Source organism: Chaetodon auriga, chromosome 2 (assembly GCF_051107435.1).
Source record: "Chaetodon auriga isolate fChaAug3 chromosome 2, fChaAug3.hap1, whole genome shotgun sequence".
Lineage (NCBI taxonomy): Eukaryota > Metazoa > Chordata > Actinopteri > Chaetodontiformes > Chaetodontidae > Chaetodon > Chaetodon auriga.
The window spans coordinates 23,713,733-23,737,088 of record NC_135075.1 but is presented as its reverse complement, the minus strand read 5'-3'; the positions used below and the strand labels follow the sequence as shown (position 1 = coordinate 23,737,088).

Genomic DNA, 23,356 nt, shown 5'->3' with positions numbered 1-23,356 from the left:
TTCAGGTCAAACTCCTGCATAAAAAAATGATAATCAAGTAAAAGCATGTAAGTATAATCAGCAAAAAGTACCTGAGGTTTTAAAAGTACTACTACTACAGTAATACTGTCATATATCATCAGATTATTATTACTCTCGATGTAAAAGCAGGATTTTGCTGCTGAAGTTGGTTGTGGTGGAGCTAATTTTTGACAGCTAATCCTTCTTTTCATTATGGATTAAGCTGCTGATTATTTTCTCCAATAATCAATTGTTTGGTTTGCAAAAATTAAGAAAAAAAGTGTGTCAGCACAATTACCCAGAGCTCAAACTGACACCTTGACAGTGCTTATTTGGAACATCCAATTGTCCAAACCATTCAATAGTCTAAAAAAATGATTAAAATAAAGTTAAATTATTAAAATAACTAAAAGGAAAAGCAGCAAATGGTCACACTTGAGAAACTGGAACCACGTTTTTGCATTAAAAATGACAAACGACTATTAAAATAGCTGCAAATTTATTTTCTGTCATTTGACTGATGGCTTAATCAACTAAATCATTCAGCCTGTAAATACTGTGGGTAGTTTACTTCATACGAAATACACATTTTATAAGCTCTTCGTATGTTTTGCATGCAAAAATCTTAATTTACAAAGTAACTACAAGTATGGGGCTGGTGTGAAGGGTGTTAGTGAGATGGGCTGTTATGTGACTTTGCCACATTGGTTACAAAAAAATAAATAAATAAAGATATTAAAAAGGTAATACCAATAAATGCCAGCTGCTTGTAAATGAGGTTGCCTTCTTGAGAGTCGTAGGTTAGTCTAATTTACAAGGCAGTACTCCAGTGGGAAGCCCATGTTGCTCAACCTCTGCTGTAGGAAACATTCCCAGTTTAGCCATAAGAACTGGGCAGATATTAAAGTGCAGTCTTGCTATGAATGGAGCTTATTGTTTGTATGAACTTCAGAGTCACTAACAGCTCCCGTGTTAACCGCGATTGGTCCATCTCAAACTCAACAAACGCTGAGAAATAAATCTTCGTGATTGAAATTAGTCTTCGTGATTTCTTCACAGTGAGTGAGTCACTGTTTGAACTGACCGATAACTGGACAAAGACTTAAAAAAACCTCTCCAGAGTCAGACTTTCTATAACATTAAAGAGATTATCAGCATGATGAACGTCCTTTAAAATAAAACATGCTCATTCATTACCCTCTCGGGCCTGGCTGGAAAAACTCAGTCCAAGGTAAAGCCTGAATCACTGCGAGGGCAACCACAAACCCACACATGACACGAGGACCTCCAGCGGGGCATGAGTAGCCTTGGAAAACCTCCCTCCCCCTCTCATTAGCAGTGGAACAGTCTCACGGGCATGATCTCACCAGATCTCAGCTCTGTAAACTCATCCGGGAGGTAAAGGCTCTGTGGGCCGAGGAGAGTCCCACACCCTGTCAACATCTGGACACATGTGGACAGGGTGTGACACGGGATGGTACCTGACCAAACCGCATGAACAGGAGATTCATGACAGAGCAGATAAAGCGAACCGAAGCGCTTCAGGATTGTCAAAAGTTATTACCCCAAACGTAAGAACTTATTGACCCTCATGATGTATTACAGTTTTGAGGCTCGCTCTGTTTTTCCACATCAGGCCACATTTTGTAATATAAATACAGACTCAGCTTAAGCGGAATTTAAAATGACTGTGGTTTTACTTTTTGTCGAAATTAAACAACTGTTTGCTGTCGGTGTGTGCGTGTACCAGGCATGCAGGCATTCCCCAAAATATCTTTAACAGAATGAGATGCTGGTTGGATAAAAGATTGTTGTGTCTGCGTCTGCCGTCACTCTGATCATCATCTGAAAAACATCTACGCCTTGCTGCCTGTTGCTCTTTCCTCACAGAAAAAAAAAAAAAAAAAAAAAATCATAAACCTTCCCTGTTTGATTACCTGCTGGTTACTTTGTTTTCTAATCTCAAAGCAAAACCCCGGATGCTTGTTTCTTCGCCTGGAATGGTGATACAAATTGTTTACGGTACAAAAGAAGAAGTGCGTTTTTTCCACCTCCCCTGTTTATCTCAGCCGGGCCACACAGCTGCTAAACAAGCGCTCGTCTAAAAAGCCTTGGAGTCATGTTTGTGCTGCACAGTAACAGCTGCCCCGCACTGATAACCGAACGGCTTGTGTCAGAAACATCCTCTGCATGTTTGCTTAGGTGGACAGTTGAGCATTAAGGCCGCCACCGGGTTATTTACAAACCGTTGAAACAGAGATTCAGCCCATCTGTGAGAGGTCAGAGCGCCACGGCGACCTTCGCTCGTTTCACTGAGGTTACCAGACGAGAAAGCGTTTCCACGATCTGACCTTTACTGCGGTGGCGTTTGATCTGTCAGCCCCGTCTGCCTCCGGCGCTGTAAACCATGCTGCAAACGTGTGAGTCTAGAAATTTATTTTAAACTAGATTGGAGGGAATGAAGGGCAGAGGAATGAAATCTCGAGCTCTCTGAAGGCCCATCTTGATATATTTCAAACATTTAGCGCAAATTGGCAGCTACTTGGTAGGAAATTGAATTAGGGCTGAAACATGACTGGAAAATCATCGTTTTCGACAATAAGCAGTGAGCCAGGGTGAAAAAACTTTCAAAGTGACAAATACATGATGCATGGCCATGTGTATGGTATGTGGCCAGGTGGACATTGACAGCCTGGATGCTCATTTGACTCTATAGAACAGTCTCCACTCCTCTGGGAAGGCTTTTCCACAAGACTTTGGAACATGGCTGCAGGGATTTGCTCCCATTCATCCACAAGAGCATTAGTGAGGCTGAGCACTGACGATGGATGATAAGGCCTGGCTCTTTCCAACCTTGTTGTTCCAGTTCGTCCGGAGGGTCTTGGATGAGATCGAGGTAAGGGATCTGTGCATTCCAGTGAAGTCTTCCACACTAAACTTGGAGAGCCATTTCTTCATGGTCCTTGCTTCGTGCACAGAAGCACCGCCATGTTGGAAAATGAAAAAGCCTTTCCAAAAGTCTCATTACAGACAGTATTGTCCGAATTGTATCATTATGATTAATTGGAAATATGGGGCCTCACCAAAAGCCAAAAAACAGTCCAACAGGCCATAAGTATAGCATGTATAATCAACCAGAAAACATACATTCATCATTATTATTCATGCATTCAGAATACAAATACAAAACAATGAAATTAAACATTATGGATGAATGTGAACTGTTATGCAGCTCCACAGACGGTGTCATGACATCAGATTTCCAGCAGGAGGCACAATGCGTCAAAGCTGTGCCTCCCCTGGCTACAGTTTAGTGTACCATGCTCTCTGAATGTATCAAAAGGAAGCAGCACTTGGCATTTTGAAGGAAAAAAAAAAAAGGCTTTCACTGGATTTTCAGCCCCTTTGATGCAGAGAAAGAGCAGACATTCCTCCACTCTGTGCATCCAGTTCAATGGTACAATGTGGGAAATTACTTCAGAACGACACAATCACAGGAAAACAGTGATTTATGTCTGTTTAAGTATCATTCATTCAAAAAAGGACCACAGATGAAAAAGCCAGCTGAGCTTTGCTTCAGCACATCTCTGATCTTCCCGGTGCTTAATTTTGATCTGTATTGAGCTTGACCATAGCTAAGCAAATGGGATTGGGCTGCTTTCATCACAGAGCAGCGGCGCTGTACATCAGCGTAGTAAATGGGTCTGAGATGCATCAGTGGCTGCGTCTGCAGCCGGCTGCCTCATCTCCGCAGAGCCCCAGAAAATGGACTCGTCGTCTGATTATTGGACTGGAAAATGAATGTACAGTCTCCATCGACCTCAGACAGGAAACTTCCCTCCACAGATGTAGCCACAACACAGCTGATACACACTTCATCCTGAGACCCACAGTCTCATGCGGTGCCACATTTACAGCGGCCTGTCTGGAATATTCTGCTGTTTGGGTGTTATGAAGCTGTATTGTTACTGGCAGTCTAAGAGGCATTTGTATTGTTATGATTTCTGTCTGTTCTGTTGGTCTGTCTGTTTTTCAGCAGGATTATGGAAAAACTACTGCGCCAATTTTCATGAAACTTGGTAGAAGGGTGTAGAGTGGGCCAAGGAGGAACCCATTAAACCAAATCATGAGGCAGATACACAAATTCTTCTTAACTTCTGTTAACATTGCGAGGGGGCATTTGGCCATGGCGGACTAAATGCCATATATCTCAAAATCCAGCAGATGGTAGTAAAGTTAACAGTGGCAAAACAAAGCAAATTGTACAAATATGATGACTCACAAACCACATTCACTGGTACCAGAAATCCTGTGGGGTGGCCAGCACATGTAGTTGTTCAAGCTTCATACAGAGAGCAGTTGTTATGGAGCTCTCGGCAATAGTGGTTTCATGGGAGAACCAGTAAAACTGTAAAACTACCACAAATATAACAATGCTTTTTTTCCCTCAAACTAAGGTGCAGCTATGGACACGTGAATACACACATATCATGCAAATAATTGTACTCTTAATCACATCCAAATGTGAACTGTCTGCAGTAAACTCCATAAGAGATATTAAGGAAAACTTAAAGAGAAAAAGCTGTAATATTGACTGTGAAGTTTGCAGATTTGCATATCAAAGCTGAGTGGGCTGCTGGCCCTGGTGCAGGTCTGCGCTCTCCAAGTGCCCTTCTAGTTTCATGAATTCGTCCTTGAGCTCTGCTTTTGTCTATAAGACAAACTCATATCAGCTTGATTGATTTGGCACCTTCACACTTTGAACTGACTCCGTTTGCTGTCTGTCTGAGTAATGCACATTCAGTATCAACAAACCCAGTTGAAGCTGAGCCACATCCAACATAAAGCAGTGCATTACCTACTAATCTGGCCCAACCAGACTTCATTAGCCATACTTTAAGCAGATAATCTGACATTTTTGCACCAACTTCAAACAAACACAGGGATGAATGGGGAGTGATGGATTAACTGCTACCATGTGATTCACATGTATTATCTTATTCTTTAAAATGTGAAAACAGCATCATATTTTCCACCTGGGGCTGAGTATTATCCACTGCTGGAATCCAAACTGCACACCCGGACGACCACACGCAGACATGATACAGGGATGATTCATACTCCCTGGGGTGCTGCTGTAATGGCCTGTTACACACGTGGCTGAAGATGTTGGTGAAGGTGGAGGCGGGCTTGGTGTTGGGGGGGGCCTTCTAGATCCAGTATTTTACTGACCCTTGTTGGAGAATGGGAGCTCCATATTGACCCCAGATGTGTTTGAGGTTCTGACAGTGGGAGCCTGTGGGCACTGTATGTGTGGGTAACAGTAACACAGCAGGGTCGAATGGTGAGTGCGTTTTATTGCTGCTATTCCTTCACCCATTTCTAAAACATATGCAAATAACAAATGAACTCATCCTGAAAAAAAGCATTTCAAAGTCATTAGTGGATGACGTCATGTGTCCATGAGCGTGTGTGTGGAGCTCTCAGAGGCAAGAAAACAACATCCCTTCTTACAGAGCCATAGCCCATAAAGGACTGACCCAAGCAGTGACCTCACTAAACTGTAATCCCAGCAGCGCCTGCAGGGAACCGGCGCAGAGATGCCAAAGCCCAATTTTTTTTACAGATGGGTTTAAGTGGGTCAGAAAACGTGTGAGGCTTCAGTAGTTAGGGAAGCACTCAGTGACTATAGAAAGGTTCGACCGGGGCAGGAGAGGGAAATTGAGTGCAGACTGCCGGGAGCACAGATCCAGGATCAGATGACTGCAGCGCGTTGCAGAATGCATTTGTCGATGCACATAGTTTCCATGAGTGAGGCTGTAAAGTATTTCAATATTTAGAAAACTACCAACGCTTGCTTTCATACTGAACACGCCACTCTGGACAGATCCACTGGGCAAAGCTTTATTATGGTTACCACGGAAACGACATTGCCAGAGGAGCCAACTAAGCCAAGGGCTTATCTATAATATACAGTAATGTAGGCAAAGAGGGCACCGCCGTGCATCCAGTGCTCGCGAGGTGTAAAAATATATGTCATGTTTGCTTGTAACGTGCAGTTGTGTGGTTTGAATTAAATGTGTTTGTTCTCTTTGGGTCAGTAATACAGCATATCAGATTTCCGGAAAAATTGCTGGAATTAAGTAATTTTCCACTACCAGTGCTACTGGGAATCCTGGAAATACAAGGCTGCCAATGGAAATACAAACAACAGCCTCAGAGGCATACAGCTTTCCCCCACAGTGCCAATGACAGAACGAGCTAAGTTAGCATGCCTTCCTCACACCAGTCTCTCTGTCTGTCAATCTATCTGCATCACAAGTTATCACGTTTTACAAACTGTAAGATGTGTACATTTATTTATAAGCAACGAAATGTAAAATGATCCTACTTTCAAAGGGAATTTGGCATAGAGGCCGACGGAACAAGCCAAATTCCATTCAAAAACATGCTAACTAGCTGCTTTGGGGCACGTAAACGCACATCTTATCAGATCACATTATTTAGCATCCATGTAAACAGCTGAGGTGGGATCTCTAATCTGAATGATTTCAGTCGGGTTGAGGAAATATCGTCCATATGAGCGCAGCTTTCATCACTCTGTCTCTTATTTTCTCCTTCTGCGTTTCCCTCCATCTCACACACTAAACCAGTGGTCGGTGCGCACATGCACATCCTCCACACATACATCCTTCAGCAGCTATCACACTGACACACAAGGCAGCCCATCAGTGGGTCAGTGGAAGACGGTTGCCATGGCAGCACATCCCGAGCCATGTTGCCGCATGATCAGAGGTGTGATGCTGCTGAACCAGCCCCCCTCTCTCTGCTCTGCACTGCTGCTTGTATGCTGCCATATAGAGCCACAAAATGGTACAGTCCACATCCCCAGATGTCCACATATTCGCCCCAAACCCTCTGTTGCCTTTTAGAGTACAGGACAAGCAATTTTCTTTCACCTGCGCCAGGTCTTTGTGCACAATATGTAATCTATATGCATCACATGTGATCTGTATGCATCACGTGAGGCTGTGAACAGCAGACGGTGCCGTCATGAAATCTAATAAATTTACCAGGTGAATAACACATCTGCTCTAACAGAATGAAACAAAAATCGAATTCACCTGCACTGTACTGTAAAACAGATTAATGTTTCCAAGAATACAATATATATTTAGTTGAAATACAGATATAATGTAATTATATGTCATTTAACTGGGTAGATGGTTAGATATGCAAGTCCAGCTCTTTTCCGCAGTATTGACAGATGTGATGTACTATCAGGAGTAGCTGAATAGCCAAAATGTCCCTCTACATGTCATGACATTAAAGGTGCTTGAATCAATATCTTTCATGGACAATGGATAAAAAGATGACTGTCACGTGAAAGAGGTCGCTCAAAATGAGAAACTCCAAGAATCATCACCTGACTCTGCACTTCTCAACATTTCACCGTGTTTCACTTAATGGTGTCACGCCCACACAACTTTACTGTTTTAGCCCAGCAGCTGTTTTCAGCTGAAAAGGTCTGATAAACCCACCATTCATTACCTACCTGGCAACAAACTGCAGACAGACAACGTCAGGACAAGCTGGTGAACACAGCATTTAGCAGATATCTGAGCCAGATATTTCCCTCAGGACCAAAACATCCATCATGTAACTGGAAACATGACTCCAAATGAACGCCCTGCGTCTGCGGGATGTGTAAACCTGCAACTGGTTGTTAACACGTTCACCATATCGACTTTGCGAAGTGATAACACAGTGTGTTAATGTGCTTACAGCTTGTTGTGCTGCCCCCAAGTGGTCAAAAAGGTGCCACAGCCACAGTGGGTGAAAGCTTGGTTTCTGCACTGACCGTCATTACCAATGAAGCTATGATAAGACAAGATAAATCTAGCAATTTTGATCATTAGCCAAACCGAACTGCCAACCGATTGGGCTTCACAGAAAGCTGACGTGATGGATTATTCGGTTCTGCTCTTACATGTGTCACGTCTTCTTCCAGCGTTTCAGGTTTTAAGAAGGGCAATGAAAGAAGCAAAAACATGTTGTGGAAGAAAAGCTAGCCCAAGGCGTGACCTCAGCTTCCTATGAGGCACTGCAGTCATCAATAGCTCTTTATTGCAGCTAAGTGCCTTTTGCTGCTTCTCTCCTCAATCAGCCAAAGAGTCTGGAGCCAAACCAAATGCTGAAAGATATTTGCTTTTTTTTTCTCATTCAGATCTTCCATATTTAAGGTTTTCAAGCACTTAACCTGCCAAGATAATGCATAAATCTGTCAGATACAATAACCATGTTCAGGCAGATGGGCCTCCTGTCAAATTCACATGTTCTGTTACAGACATTAGGCATTGCATTCATCCCATCAACTAAATGACGTTATGGAAAAAACAAGTAATTTTCCTGGTGAACATCTGTATTAGACATGAAATGCTAACCTGTGCTTACATACACTACAGCTGAGTGCCTGCAAAACATCAACCATAATTGACTGAACACCACTAAAATGACAGCGAATGCCGAACGGCCGGCATTATTTATATACCAGATATGGAAAAACCAACCATACACCAGCAATATAATGTGATTACTGCTCTACTCGTAAACCAGCCTTTTAAATATGGCTTGCAAAAGCATGATATCATAAGAGTGACGGTTAGACTTTGCCAATATGGTGTGAAGAACGTGACCACAGGAAACAGTTATGATGCTTGACGTGGTCAGAAGTGGCCAGAGCTAAATCAGAAGCCATCTCAACACTCCTGAGACGTGAAACACAGTCACTCTACTCACTGAGGAAGTGGTTCTCATGTCTCATAAAACTCAGTGAAATGAGCAAAAACTCCTGTTACATTAAATGTAAGCAGACTTCTCAAGCAGACGCAGTGTCTGCTGAGGGCAAGATGGGACATTACGTGCAATTCTAATATTATACTACATAATTATGGCAATTTCAGTTGTAACTAAAAGTAAACTGTTCTGTGTTATTTCCACATCTGAGGATAGTTTGAGGATGTGTATTGACTGACCATGAAAATAGCAACCACTGTACTTAATGCAATCTAACACAACTGTCCTACACTAATAAAAACCTCCTTTGTGAAACTTTTCTGCATTATAGAGTCAGAAGCAGCGGTGGGTGTGATGTTTGAGACTTCACTTTGTAGTGTTGTTGTTCTGGATCCATTTAAACCCTCAAAATCAACAAGAATTAACAGAAAAACTGCTGAAGAAGCGCTTCCAAAAATGTCATGCATTAACCATGTGTGTGGGTTTGCTTGTTGGCACACCAAAAACCATGTTGAGTCTATTTTAGCTCATTGTTTGTGACCTGCAGGAGCCACTCTAATCAAACTGATTTGCAGCAGCAGCAGCCAACCGTCAGTAAACAAGCTCTTAGAAACCACCTACCTTGCATCAAACTGCAGACAAAGTTAGAGACTAGCTGGTGAAGAAAGTTGAATATATAGCAGATAAAGACCCAATATGAATGAATATCTTTGTCCTTTAACTGGGACCAACAGAAGAATGGAGCTCATGAGGAGATTTGGGGTGTATGTGGTATCAGGTTATTGATGAGGCAGACATAAAGGAGCAGTGATTACTGTCAGTGTGTACACATTTAGCCTTAGAGAGCCAGTGCTGTCTGGTGCGGGTTAATCAATATCCATTAAACATCGAGCAATGTACTGCACTGACAAACAACATGCACTGTGTCTTATTATTTCAGTAGGTATATGTCTTTTTCCAGATTGTTTTAAGTATTATACACTGGTCCTGTGCATTATACAACCATCACATACTGAAAACTACAGCTTGGTTATTGATTGGTCTCTCTCTACTGCTCAGATTTAGCGAACTGCATTGGGGCAAATTTCAGATGAAGATGCATGAAAATGTAAAACTGGGGCTTGAATGGAAGGGAGCAGAAATTGCACCTCTCCATACAGTCGATTACCGGCTGGTTTCCATGGTTACGCAGGAGGAGCCTGATCTATTTTCAAGGGCTGGTAGCTAATGGCTCTCCATGAGCTGAACTGTGAGTGTGTGACAAGGGGTGTACAGTGGAAATGCAAATGTATGTGTGAGAGGATACTGTAAGACGAAAATTAGAGCATGTGCCGCTTCAAGAACTGGATTAGCTAGTTATCTGCACCAAAGGTTGTTGGTATATTTATGAGATGGGTTTAATTCTTGATACAGAGAAGAGCAGCATTACAGTATTCCTGCAAGAGAATCAAGGATACTTTCCACTGAAGCGATGCGATGCACAGACGAGCAAAGCATATAAATCAGTGGGGTTTCCACAGTGTTGGATCTTCCAGGTATAAGCATGCAACCTGCTCAAGGTCAGAGACAAAATAGCACCAAGTATTTCCATATCTTGGTGTGTCTTTTCAGGCACAATAGCCTATTATTACTCATGATAACACCCTGGAAAAGACATCGCATGCATGCATTCATACCCACAACCATAATCCTCTTGGTGTAACTTGTAATAATCTACTTTAGGGGCCAGTTGTACTCATCAGGAGGTCTCACAGTCACCTTGAAAGCGTGTTTAGGGGCTGCTGACATTGGTGGCCTAACACTGAGCATGACGAGGCATTTTTTAAAAAAAGGGTTACATAAAATAATTAGCATCTTTAGTGCCTGCGGTGTTGCAAAGCAGAGCCCCCGCGCTCACCTCTCACATGAATTTGAGGCAGCACAGCAGAGCCGACGCAGCGAGGGACACGACAAAATACAGGGCAGATTTAAATGGATTTCGACTACATGGATGTTACTGTGAGGAATATGACCTAATCCCTGTTTAATCCTAACCTTATCAGGGTTCTGTTGTATGAACCTCCCAACAAAATGGTAAACCTTTAACCGTGGTGCTAGTTGTCCAATTTTATCTAATACAATGCCTCTTTTTTAAAATAGCCTCTTCTATCAGTCTTATCACGCCGCTCTGTTTGAACTCAAACTTCTACCAAACTTAAACCGACCCACTTCCATTTCACACTTTTTCCTCTTTGCTCCAATTTGTACTAAATGTGTCTCATCTCTTTTTGTCTCCTTAGTGTACTCTGTAGTAGGAACGTGACCTGGCTAGCAGGGCCTGGTGAGCGCTCCAGAGGCTGAGCTTAAATCCCGCTGCATGTGCAACAGCAGATAAAGCTGCTAAACCACACAAGAGAACTGTCCTGGATTCTTTCTCTCCCTCTCTGTGGCTCTCGCTGTCAGATGTCAACTTGGAAGAGGGAATTAGATGAAGGCACACAGAGGACGAAGAGAGAGGTGAAGGTGAGGAAGAAGAAGAGCGTGAAGAGGAAGACAAAGAAGCCGTCTTTAGAAGAAGTGTGGTCACATGGGTGATCTGAACTGGTTGTTGCTTCTGTATCTGTTGAGTTTACCCCAATCAGAGGCGAGGGAGCATTTATTATGTGACTGAGGAAACACCTGATGAGTTTTCGAATTCTCTCCTCAGTGGAAAACGTCTGAAAGTATTCTCTCACAGTCAGCAGCCTCTGACAATGTCACGGGCACTTTGAGAAATCCTTAAAGAGCACAAAAAAAAGTATCTGCAGAGACTGCTGATGAAAGCTCTTTGATAACAGTAAGCCCTCCAAATGCAAAACATCAGACACCAGCACAAAGCAGAAATCCATGATGTCGGCATGAAAAGTTTCCTTTGCCAAAGTTTTTGCACCACAGTTGAATATTAACATGCATCCAGTCTACGTTCCCTCATTAAACACTGAAATGCAGCAACGTCCAGCAGCTACAGCTCGAGGCCTGTGAGTAAAACCTAAGTTGACAACAGCTCTTAACTGACCTTTTCGAAGTCAGAGGGCAAACCAGCAGGAAAAAACTAAATTTTCAAACCCACGCTTATCTTCAGACACTCTTACCCGTTTGCTAGGTTGTCGTCATCATCCGGCAGGCTCTTTCCCAGAAGGTCACTGTCGCTCAGGTAGCCGGACTTGAGGTCAGCGTCATCCACGTCCAACCCTTCGATGAGCTCAATGCGAGACGTGCTGCTGAGGCGGCTGGAGCAGCGGGCTGGCATCGTGTGGGCCGTGTACTGGGAGGCGGTCTTACCCCCCTGATATCCTCCACCTGTGGAGGATGGGGCGTCGCCAGCTTGCAGTCGAGGGCTGGACTGGCCGTGGCGCCAGGAGAGGGGTGATGAGCGGTTGGACAGGCTGGATATGCTGCGAGCGTTGGTCTCATCACTGTCATAGCCCACGTTACTGCTGTCCAGACAGCTAAAGAGACACACGGGGAAGGGTCAGTGTGTGTTACAGTTATATACTCGAGGCATTTATCTGACACAATATCAGCATATGAACAGCAGTGCAAAGACTGAGACCAGAGCGCCCAACAAGACATTTTTCTCTCTTTGTCTGATGTCCTTCAAAGCAAACCACAGTGGCCTTGAGTCGCTGTTGACCCAGATACAGCAGTTGTGTCGTATCATCTTCAGGGACTAAAGCTAGAAATGTGGCCTCTCAGAATCCAAGACAAAGACGAGGGTGACCTGATATCTCTGCGATAACGTAGCATACGGGATTTATCTCTCTGCCGGTCTCTCAGAGCAGTACGTTCACATACACCAAAGACTTTACTTTGCATTACCACACCCAACAAATCCTCTCTTTCCATTACTTTCTGTGAGTATTTCCAAGTGTTTCTATCCACTCGTCTATGTGGGTCGGGGTTAGAAATGCCCTCCAAATGGCTTGGAGCATCTTCTGCGTCTGCCAGTTGCATAACTAGATGTACCAACTCAGCCAAATAAATATTGCAATGGCTAAGACCAAGAGAGTATTTTTATCCATTGTTGATGGATAATTTATCAATATGGAGACCAACTGCTGCCCCTCCAGTACTGGAATTGGCTTCCTTACTTTTGTCAATAAGTGACATAGTTGCTTGTTTAAAAAGGCATCTGAACGATTATCAGATAATGTCCATCAAGTTAACTGCTGACGTCTTCTCAAGCATTCACTAACAAGGTCTGGCCTGAGAAATTAGGGTCAATTTTTGTTTTTATGACTTTGTGTCAATGATTTTGGCTTGGAAAAGATATGTAGGTCTTCAGCTTTAGCTTGATAAAAAGTCTTCACCAGCTAATCAGTAAGTCAGACAGCCATTTGTTGGGCATCTTAGAATTGATTTATCAGTGTTACGATTATTATCATGGTTGTTTTCCAGGAAACGTGCATGGGCTAATGAAAGCAGCACACATAACACACTGTTAATGTGGGGATGTAAAATCAAAATTATGAACTAAAAGATAAGCTTTATGAAGCTTAAGAATATTTATTTGGTTGTTGCAACAAACGAATGCCTGAGCTTTTTGCCTACGAGAGCTAAACAGAGATTCCTAGAGTGAAGTCATGATCATGAAACAGAGAGGGGATATTTAAGAAGGATGGAAGCCAGATGTGAACCAGGTGGCAACTCTCCAAGGGGCTGCAGCACAACTGTTTACACTGGATTGCGTTATGTATTGATCCAACAAACTATCTGTTGCTTGTTCACATGAGAGTGGTTCTTTTCAGTCTAAACTGAGGACAGGATTTGGCTCAGCGTTTTAGGATTTCATGAACAAAATGTACACTGTACATTGGTTCATATGCACATTGGTGTAGGAGACAACATTATGAAACAATGCAGAAATTCTAAAATGCAGATACGGTGCACTTACCTATGGCTAAGCTGCGAGCCCCGCAGACTCGACATCGTATCCTCCAAATTCTGGCGAAGGTCAAGAACATTCTGCACGGTCCGCTTCCTCTGGGATTCAGGGTCTGTGGGTCGGTCATGCAGAACAAAAGGTCATAAAACATTTAGAGCGTCAAAGTAAAACTCGGATACAAGCTGCAGTTTTATTGTGGTCTGGACTCGTGTTTTAAGAGAATCAATGCATGCACACACGCGCACTTTCTCGCCTCCACATGCACGCGTTCTCGCTCGTTTTATTTGTGTCTGGACTGATGTGACAGGTGTCCTCCTTGTAAACACAGAGCCGACGTATGTTCACATCATTAAGCAGACAAATTTCACTCCATGGGCCTCCCTCACCATGGTAACCCCTGCTCTACCCCCCGCCCCCCTCTGCACTGACATGGTGCATATTAGAAAAATAAAATACTGAAAGGTTGCCTGTAACTTAGATCGCCCACCAGGGGGATGTATTCTGACATCCATGCCACACCAGGATCTCTTTCAAGTCGCTGAGTTTCTATCCAGAGCTTTTCCAGCGTTTTATTGAGCATCATCTCAGAGTCACTCAGTCGAAGTTGGAAGGCTAACAATAAGCTGAACGGCAGCCAGAAGGATTTCCCTCGAGGTCAGCTTATTCGGACTCTGTTGCGTGCAGTCAGTGGGTGATGACCATGTTAAATCGATACTACAGCACAATTAGAAGTGTTGTTGTGTTCGCTCTAACAAATGAGAGAAACCTCCTTGTCTTAAAAACACAAGAAGATGGGGTTTTCCACTGCAGTGTGGAGGCAAAAACCCCCAGGCAGAGAGAAATTAACATTCAATGCATTAGGGGGGAATAGCTGGAGGAGAGGCGAGGACGTCAGGGGAACACACTTCAAATAATAAGCTGCTTTCATCAGGGGATGTAGAACTAATTCAACAGAAGGTGTAAACTGCAAGTATCACCATCACACACAAACATTTACATGCAGTTCACACATTCAGAGGACATTTGCTGACGTCCTTTTGGCTAACCAACGCTAGGGATATGCTGTCGGGTTCAAATGAAGCTGAGGGCCTGTTTATTATAGAACTGTTGATAACAATAACTGGTGTCAGTCGACCCGAATACATACAAACTATGGGCTCGGTGAAAAACCAATAAACAGTTTTCTAAAAACTTGTACCTCACAATCCAATATACTGTAGGTGTGTGCTGTGTATGTACAATATTGACAAGCACTCGTGAGTCTGTGTGAGGTAAACTAAATATTGAGATACTGAGTTGATCTTAAATATGATCTTGATGGAAACTCATGAGGACTCAGGTATAGGTAACTTTTTTTTTTTTTAGAAGAGATTCTATTATACGCTTTGATTTAATATAGTAAAAAGTTTTCAAAGACTTGACAGTTGAAGTCCGAGGCTGTGCGCAAAACCTTGTTCACTCTATAAATTAACACTTTTTGTTTACTCCATAGTGAGCAGGATGTTGAGATTTTGTAAACAAATTGATGAGGATTCAAATGTATGTTATTGTCACACAACTTTTTTTTTGCATCTTTAAAACATGTTGTGTCGCATTGTGGGACCAGAAATTAAACATCAAGTAAATGACTCAAATCAATTGTTATATAATTATATCATAGCAAACAGGGAGTGACTTTGGACTTAGCCAATAGGATTTGGCAGTGATTCCTTGAGCGTCATCCAAAGTATTCGCCAGCAACTTGTAAAGGACTATTTTTCACAAGGCAGTTGCCAAAGTGGTGAATACACTTATTGATTCTTATCAACATCCTTCCTTTGTTTGAGTTCTGTACCGTTAGTTTATGGATGAGGGTATGAGACTTTCACAGTACGACAAGCATCTCATAAAATGTCACAGTTTAAAACATTTTACGCTCAGTACCAACAACGTGTTTGCTAATGCACATAAGTTGCATATATAAACATGAATTCTAGGAGGCGGCGTTGCATCAGGTGGTCTTCATCCCTCTCAAGCAGGGTGAACTTGGACAGGCACAAGCCTCTTGCGATCCCAAAGAGGTAATCAGTTAAGTTTATTTGGTATTATGAGAAGGGAAGCAGAGAATAACATGTACTCATTTCAAGGCTAACAGAATAAAAGAATAGGCATGAGGGAGTCTCGGAATAAATCTTGGTCCCATCACATCTACAAACCCCACTAACCACACCGTAATTCTGGGATACTGCTAATTTACTTTGTGATGAATTCCAGGGAATATACTCACACAGGAAACCTGGTCACACATGTGAATCGCATCTGTTTTGAGTATATACTGTATGCATTATGCACTGTGCAGTGACTGACAGTCCTCTGGCACCCTGCATTGCAGTGATGTCTACAATAGAGAGAAGGAAAACTCGCACAGAATACTGAAGCAGATGTGAATGGGGAAAGACCTACAGTAGGAATGATGCAACACAGGAAGTGCTCTGTGTTGAAGCAGCAGGCTGAAGTACGGCCAAATTAATTCTGAAGTATTGTTAAAGGACTTAAGTCAGTCACCTTACAAACACTGCTTCATCATCATTAAAGGCTGTATGTGTTGCACCAGTTCAATGAAGCATTAGCATCATTTTCAGTCGAATTTCCATAAACTGACAAAATCGGTGAGAGGACTGAGGCTTTATCAGCCTCCACAGTTCACTTTGAAGGCAGCTTCATTGAAGGTTACTATTCTTCTACCTCAAATGGACTTAGAGCTTTTCAGAGTTTCTCACAATGGCAAACAGCCAGGAAAATAACTTTAATTAAAAGAAACACTCTCACAGTGAGTTAGAAGTGGGCGATCACTTTTTTGAGAGCCACATGGATTGCTCATTGTGAATGGATATCACTCATCCCTTTTCAAAATAACATGTTGAGATGAGGTTCTTGGCCTACAAATGCATTGCTCCGATAAGCTGAAACATTCAGTCATGTTGCAGTTTTGGCATAAAATATCATTATCAAATATTCAAATAGCACACCATCAGATATGTCTTGCCTATGAGACCATTTTTTTTGCCTGTACTGTCCCTTGTGACCCTTGCAGTCTGCATGGCTTGTAATAAGGCCTCCTGTGACCACTGCTTCACCCATATACCCATTCCACCGCCCCACTATGATTCCACATAGCTGTAGGCCATGGCTACGTTTGAGATCTTGCATGACAGATCACATATAATTAGAATGAGATGAGGTTTGCTCATCCCCTTGCTGTCTAGAAGAGAGATTTTTCCAGGAGTATTGCTGCCTGCACTACTCTAATCTTCTGCTTCCTTCTGAATATACTGTATATCTGTCATCCTAATGACCTCAAATCTATTTATCATTGCACATTCATCATTTTGAAACTGATTTGAGGTTAGTCTATATTCATGGTGCAAGCCAGTGACAGTGCAAGCTTAACCGCTCTATGTGACGAGGAAGAAAAGTTAAACAGAAGTTGCAATTATTTCGTAATATTAATAAACCACAAAATAAAGTATGAAAATTCAATTTGATCTGGAAGGAAGTTTTCTTTTTCTTTTTCTTTTTTTTTTTTGTTGTGGCACATCTGCAGCCTCGTCGTGTGATGAGGAAGTGCTATGCAGTGTTCCCGTACTGGATGACAGCCACGCTGCACAAACTTACATGGTGAGTTTAATAAATGAGCCCATTAACTAAGTTCACCATTCTTGATGTCATATTGGTAAACAAAGAGAGCCTCTATGATCAGAAGTAAAAGCATCCTTTCAGCTTGCTTATAATGAGACATGCTGCAGAGCATTAAGCATTGAATGCATGACTAAAAAGGTCTATTTACAGTAACAAGCATGTCCACTGTACATGTGCAATACAGTAGTTGGACAAAAAGTTTAAGTCTAACACAAAAGAGTGTTCAGATAAGGCTACAAAAAAATTAATATTACTGTAATTAAAGATATTTTTCTCTTCCTGATCAATCTAGATCAATAATCAGTGTTGCCATAGTTTCTCCTCTCTGCTTCACCGCATTGTGTTCTCACACAATTTTGACAGTTATTTGATCTTTAACGGGCACAAAGCACTTGACTTGTGTCAAATACCTGCATGGGATTAACATCTTAAATGATGATACATTATTCATTAAGATAATAAACTCCCTCTCTGAGAAATAATGACTTTGATCGATCTGGAAATGTCATGGAGGTCAGCGCGATACGTTGAGGAGAAAAGACGCATCAGCCCTACAGCAAATTTTATGCAATTAGGTTTATAAAGCAGACATGGGTGTGGTGCTGGATTCTGCATAGCTTTCAGAAATTGGTTGTGGTTTCACAGTCAAACACACAACAACACCCAAAGATGCCTTGCTGCTATCCATGATATCCTTGTTATTGTTTACAGCTTAGTTGATTTTCAGTGTGACTAACATGAGTGATAGATGTCCATGTGGTATAGACTAATGAGGCATGGATAACGGATTAAATCAGCACAGATGTGTTCATTAAGATGCAACAGAGAACATGTTCTCCTGATGGTATGGAGCAATGGAGGAACAAATAACTGAATAATACATTAAATGCCTGTTGATGACATGCTTGAACCAGATTTGTCAACGATAGGATTTTAGGAGAATGAATTAATGCATTAGTGCAATTAGTGTCAACGAATGAGAAACGTGCACTCTAACCTTCCAGTTCTTTGAATTAGAAACCAAAATGTAACCCTTTTATGCATGAAAACTGTCTCTGTAAAACATTTTTTTTTATCATAATACTTACTTAAAGAACCAAAAGACTTGAGGTCTGAACAGTAGAATAACTAAAATGTATGATGTCAAATAACCTTACAGGAAAAACGTAAATTTTGGGTTGAACTGTGATACCTTCTCCCATCATGTGACTAAAATAATTAGAAACTGCACCTGCCATTAAACAAGTAGTTATGCTTTGATAGCCAAAGGAAAAACAGGCTGAAAAATGATGAATTCATTTGACTCATAATCAACATCACATGATCAATACACTTGTTATTCGCCAAGCCCCTTTCTATTGATAAACCTGACCTACACCTCCAGAGAGAAAGCCATTTTCTCTGCCATCCGCTGTAGTACACAGGGTGTAAACCATCTGTCAATGCTCTACAGATGAATGGAGCAGGGAGGTGGCTAAATATGTGTCTGTGTGCCTAAAATTAATTCAACATGGCATGCTTTATTTCCCATGTCTCTTTTTGGAAGCGTACGTGGAGCAGCGGACGGACCCTCGAGTGCATCAGCACATGTTGTAGCAAACCAGAGCTTTAGGAAGGAGATCAGTCTGTTGGTAATAATCCCCAACCCCTCAGGCTTTTTTCATGCAATCAGCTGGCAATGCTATGATAGGAAGCAAGCATATTTCACATCCTCAATGGCACCAAGCCTCAGACACCTGCTTGACATGCTGGAGTAAGAACAATAGAGCATCAGGATAGCTTTGGTATTCTACTAACCATTCAGCTTTATGTAAAAATGACGAACTGATGCAGCATTCAATGAAACAATAAGGAGAGGAGCATGCTTTGCAAGCACGAGGATGCCTCCTTTTTTTTTCCCCCCACGATCGTCAGCGGCTGAAATCCATTCAGGGGGAATGTGGGTCTGCAGCAGCAAGCAGGTGCCGTGTGGTGGTTGTATCAAAGGGGGCGTGCTGCCGACTTTGAGAAGCACTGGGAAATCGTACAAGCGGGGCGTTTGGGTTGTAGCACATGGCAGACACACGTACTACAGGGGCCCTGGGGTGGAAGAGGTATCAAGACTGCTCTGCTGTACTCACCTAACATCTGACTGAAGAGCAGCTGCTCCAGGTCACCCAGCACTGTCACCACCAGTTCTGGGTCCACCTTCAGGAAAGGCTTGTCTCCCCCTTCCTCCCCTTGGCCTTTGGAACCGGACTCCCCTCCAGCCCCAGCTCCCTGCTTCTTAGCGTTGGCCTTGGCCTTGCTGGAGAGGATCTCGTCATCTGACTTGCCATCCTCAGGTGCCTTGCTCAGGGGCTTCACCTCTGCGTAAGGACCACGAGGAATGCGACTCTGCTTGCTCAGAGCAGAGGGAGCAGCCAGGGGGCTGAAGGGCTTGGGTTTGCCCTGGAACAACGAGTGTTCAGATTTGGATAGATTTCGAGAGAGAGGGGCACCCCCTCCGGCACTGCTACCACCCCCCACCGTCTTTGGCTTGCCCGTCTTGGTCTGCCCCGCTCCAGGCTTGGCCATGTCATCGCACCACTTGGGCTCATAGAGGTGCAACTTCTTCTCAGCATCAGTGAGCACAGCCAGGTTTGTCATAGACCTCTGCTTGCGGAGATTGGAGGGCACTGGTAGCCTGCCATCAGAGCTCCCCGGCCGGTAAACCTTCAGTTCACCCCGCTGTGTGCTCTGGGGCACTCCTGACTTGGCCCTCTTAGCTGCCACACCAACTCCTTTGCCATCTGCTTGGCCGTATGCCTTTGTGCTATCAGTCCTTTCCATCTTCAAATCTCCTCTGCCTTTCACACTATTTCCAAGCATGCCTCCTGCATGAGACCATATAGAAAAGCATCAGCAGGGGAGAAAAAAGGCTTCCTTATCAAACCCTTTTCCTTGTGCAAAAACATTCATAAAAATGCTTCCTGTAAGGCAATCCTGCAGCCTTCTTTCTTCCTTCTGCCTCCTTCTCTCCCTCTTTCGTCCTGACAGGCTGCTGCAGCTGCAGCTGTTGCAGTGCTGCCCAGGCACTCCCTTTCTCTCCTTCCCTCCCGTCCTCCTTTCCTCCGTTTTTTCCACACTCCTCCCTTCAGCACACCCTCCTGCCGCCGAACCGCGCAGCAGCGGAATGACAGCGGCGGCAGACGCAACAACGCTCCCTCCTCCCCCTCCTTTCTGCTGCCTCTCCCTCGCCTCCGTCTTCCCTCCCATCCTCCCTCCTCCTTCCCTCTTTTTCCCTACATTTAAAGATGCTTTGCGGTGTCTCAGCAGAATATGCGAAATGCAAGAAAGCGATGAGGAGTGATCATGTGTGGCTTTTAAAATCAGGCACCGTTCTCCTCTAAGGCACCATGTTTTCCCACCATCTCCTCTGATTCCTTTGTTCTCCCCCTCCCCCTCCCTCACCTCCAGTGTCGCCTGTTCAATACACTCAACATGATGCATGATTTGTTATGTTAGTGGAAGTGTTGTTAATGAGAGTGCATACACATTTTGATATATAATTAGAGACCATAGCATAAATCAATATCACAGTCAAAAAAAATCCTGACAATGCAACAACTGGAGCATCCAGATTATCTCTTGATCCTGTCTGAGCTTCCTTACGATATCAATTCCAGATTTACAGATGGATAAAACACATGCTAAAATTCAGCAGTGTGTTGTCCTGCTGTAAATGGACAACTGCATTCATGTCAAAAAAATATCAACAATGACTTAAATGTTAAAGGCTCATGTAAATCATGTGATGTTAATGAAAATAACTAAAAAAAAAAAAAAAAAAAAAGGCTTTTTGCTGGAAAATACAAGAGAAAACTTGGCTTTAAATCCAAAAAGTGTATCGGCCAAATGGGTGACTTCACTTGAGCAGACTGAGCGAGCGACAAGATGTGCCAGTCTAAGCTCGTAACACACCCAAAACCACACTTTGGAAATCTTCAAGTCAGCATAAGACACATGTATACACACATTCACACACACACACTCATACACACACACACGTGATTGCGTTAAATTGAAAATCCAGTCACATTGTTTTGAGGCAGGGGGGTTTTTGCTAACATATGAGCATAATCATCTTTTTAAGATATTCCACACCGCCGTCTCTCAGGAGGATTGAGGAGGCTCCGCAGCGCTCTCATGCAGCGCTGCTCCATGGAAACCACCCTCTCTCACTGCCTGCATGTCATCGGCACCAGACCTCGCTGCAGCGCACAAACACAGCTGCCAAAGAAACGTTCACCTTTTCCATAAACTGTTACACAGCCATCATAATATTATCATCAAATCAAATTTCGTCTTTAAAGAACGCAAATGCAAAGCTAGCGAGCAGACTTCTTTGGTGAATGGCTGAGTCAATGGTTGCTCTTTTCCTTAACACAGCATGACTGAAAACAAGCATGCTAGATGGTGCACATCCACTGGACATGAGTGACCTGTTAACTACAATGCCCACAATGGGTTTGCAGCACACTCCACTGCTTTTTTTTATTTGGGTTTCACAGCACCTGCGGCGCCTCATTGACCAGTGAGGTTGTCTGATCTGGCAATTAGTTTCTGGGAACAATGTCACATCTTGTTCCTCCTCATCACGAGTTCTAGGGCTCCCCTGCTGACTCCAGATCACTGACGGAGACCTTTACTCCACCTACGATGCAGTGAATAGCTTATTTGTCTTGGAGAGTGAGCATTTTGTAATGAATCATAGGATAGCAAATTACAACATGACAAATTTACTGCGAGCCTTAGATGGTTTCAACTGTGCATAAAGCACAGAAATAAGCAAAAACCTCTGATTCTGGGGTTTAGTGATGGTAATGGCAATCTGTCATTTGGTTGATCAGTCCCCCACTTTGGTATCGTCTAAATATGTCAACAAAGTTAGACAGAAGGAAATTTTGTACAGATATTCAAGGTCCACAGTGAATCAAGTCTTGTAGGTTTGGTGATATTTTTGTTTTTTATTGAAATGTCGGCACGCATATTCATTGCCTCCAGAGCATAAATGCTGATGACTTCAGTGATCCCCTGACTTCTCCTCTTGCACCGCCAACAGGTTGGCATTTGTGGATTATTGGAGGGGTTGGAAAAAAAAAAAAAAAAGTAGGGTTCAATCTGTACATTTAGATGCAGAAACTTTCAATCGTCACCACTTCTCAGGAGAGAGCAGGGTGGAGCTGCATCTTTCATTTGGTTTCTTTCACATCTGGGTCTGATTCTCTCTCTCCAACTGGCCATCTGAGTAATCGTGTATGTGTGTGTGTGTGTGTGTGTGTGTGTGTGTGTGTGTGTTTGTGTGTGTATGTGAACGGTATGACAGGACGGTTACACAGCTGTCTATTCCCTGGACAGCACATGTAATCATTTTGGGGCTGCTCAGCTGCTATAATGCAACGGATTCAAGAATGTCTGGGAGACTTCCACATGTGCTCAAAGGGGAAAACCCACAGATAACATCAGTGAAAATGTGCACATGTAGGTTGAAACATGGTATTAAGGGAACACATCGAGATTGTTTGTGCATGATGTTGAAGTCATGTGGTAATTGCTGAAGCTCATAAACAGAGATCTATCAGAATCATTGTGTTTGCAGGAATGTGAGCAGCCTGAGGGATGAAGACTGACCTGGAAAGTTATGAGCGTTTTCTCACCAAAATATCCTTCATGTGCTGAGCTATAGTCCATTCATAATGAAGTCAAGCTGCTGGAAACGATAGCAAAAGGCAAAAACCATCTTGTCTGAGTGATTAATTTTCTGTGCAGTATGAATCCTGGAGCAGAGTCTCCCTAGTCTGAAACTTTAGTCATTTTAAAGCAAGATTTCTCACCAGAGATCCGAACTGAGTTTTAGTTTCTGCAGATGTTTCTACTGACTTTAATACAACCCTATTTTTCATGTTCCAGATAACTTGTAGTTGAAGCTGGATGACAGCTTACAAAGACACATCTCTT

General features: G+C 43.0%; 2 protein-coding genes across 2 annotated transcripts in view; one reads left to right on the top strand and one right to left on the bottom strand.

Annotated features, from left to right (window-relative positions):
• The window catches only part of LOC143327616 (cysteine and glycine-rich protein 1-like), a 314,154-nt gene that overhangs the window by 263,164 nt on the left and 27,634 nt on the right, over window positions 1-23,356 (top strand). The gene's annotated exons all lie outside the window — the stretch shown is intronic.
• Window positions 1-23,356, bottom strand: part of nav1b (neuron navigator 1b) — a 65,420-nt gene that overhangs the window by 24,701 nt on the left and 17,363 nt on the right. The window contains exons 4-6 of the mRNA XM_076741962.1: window positions 19,498-20,232; window positions 13,709-13,811; window positions 11,907-12,263 (exon numbers count right to left, since the gene is read on the bottom strand). Coding sequence (XP_076598077.1) covers window positions 11,907-12,263; window positions 13,709-13,811; window positions 19,498-20,232 — 1,195 coding nt within the window. The remainder of the gene's footprint in view (window positions 1-11,906; window positions 12,264-13,708; window positions 13,812-19,497; window positions 20,233-23,356) is intronic.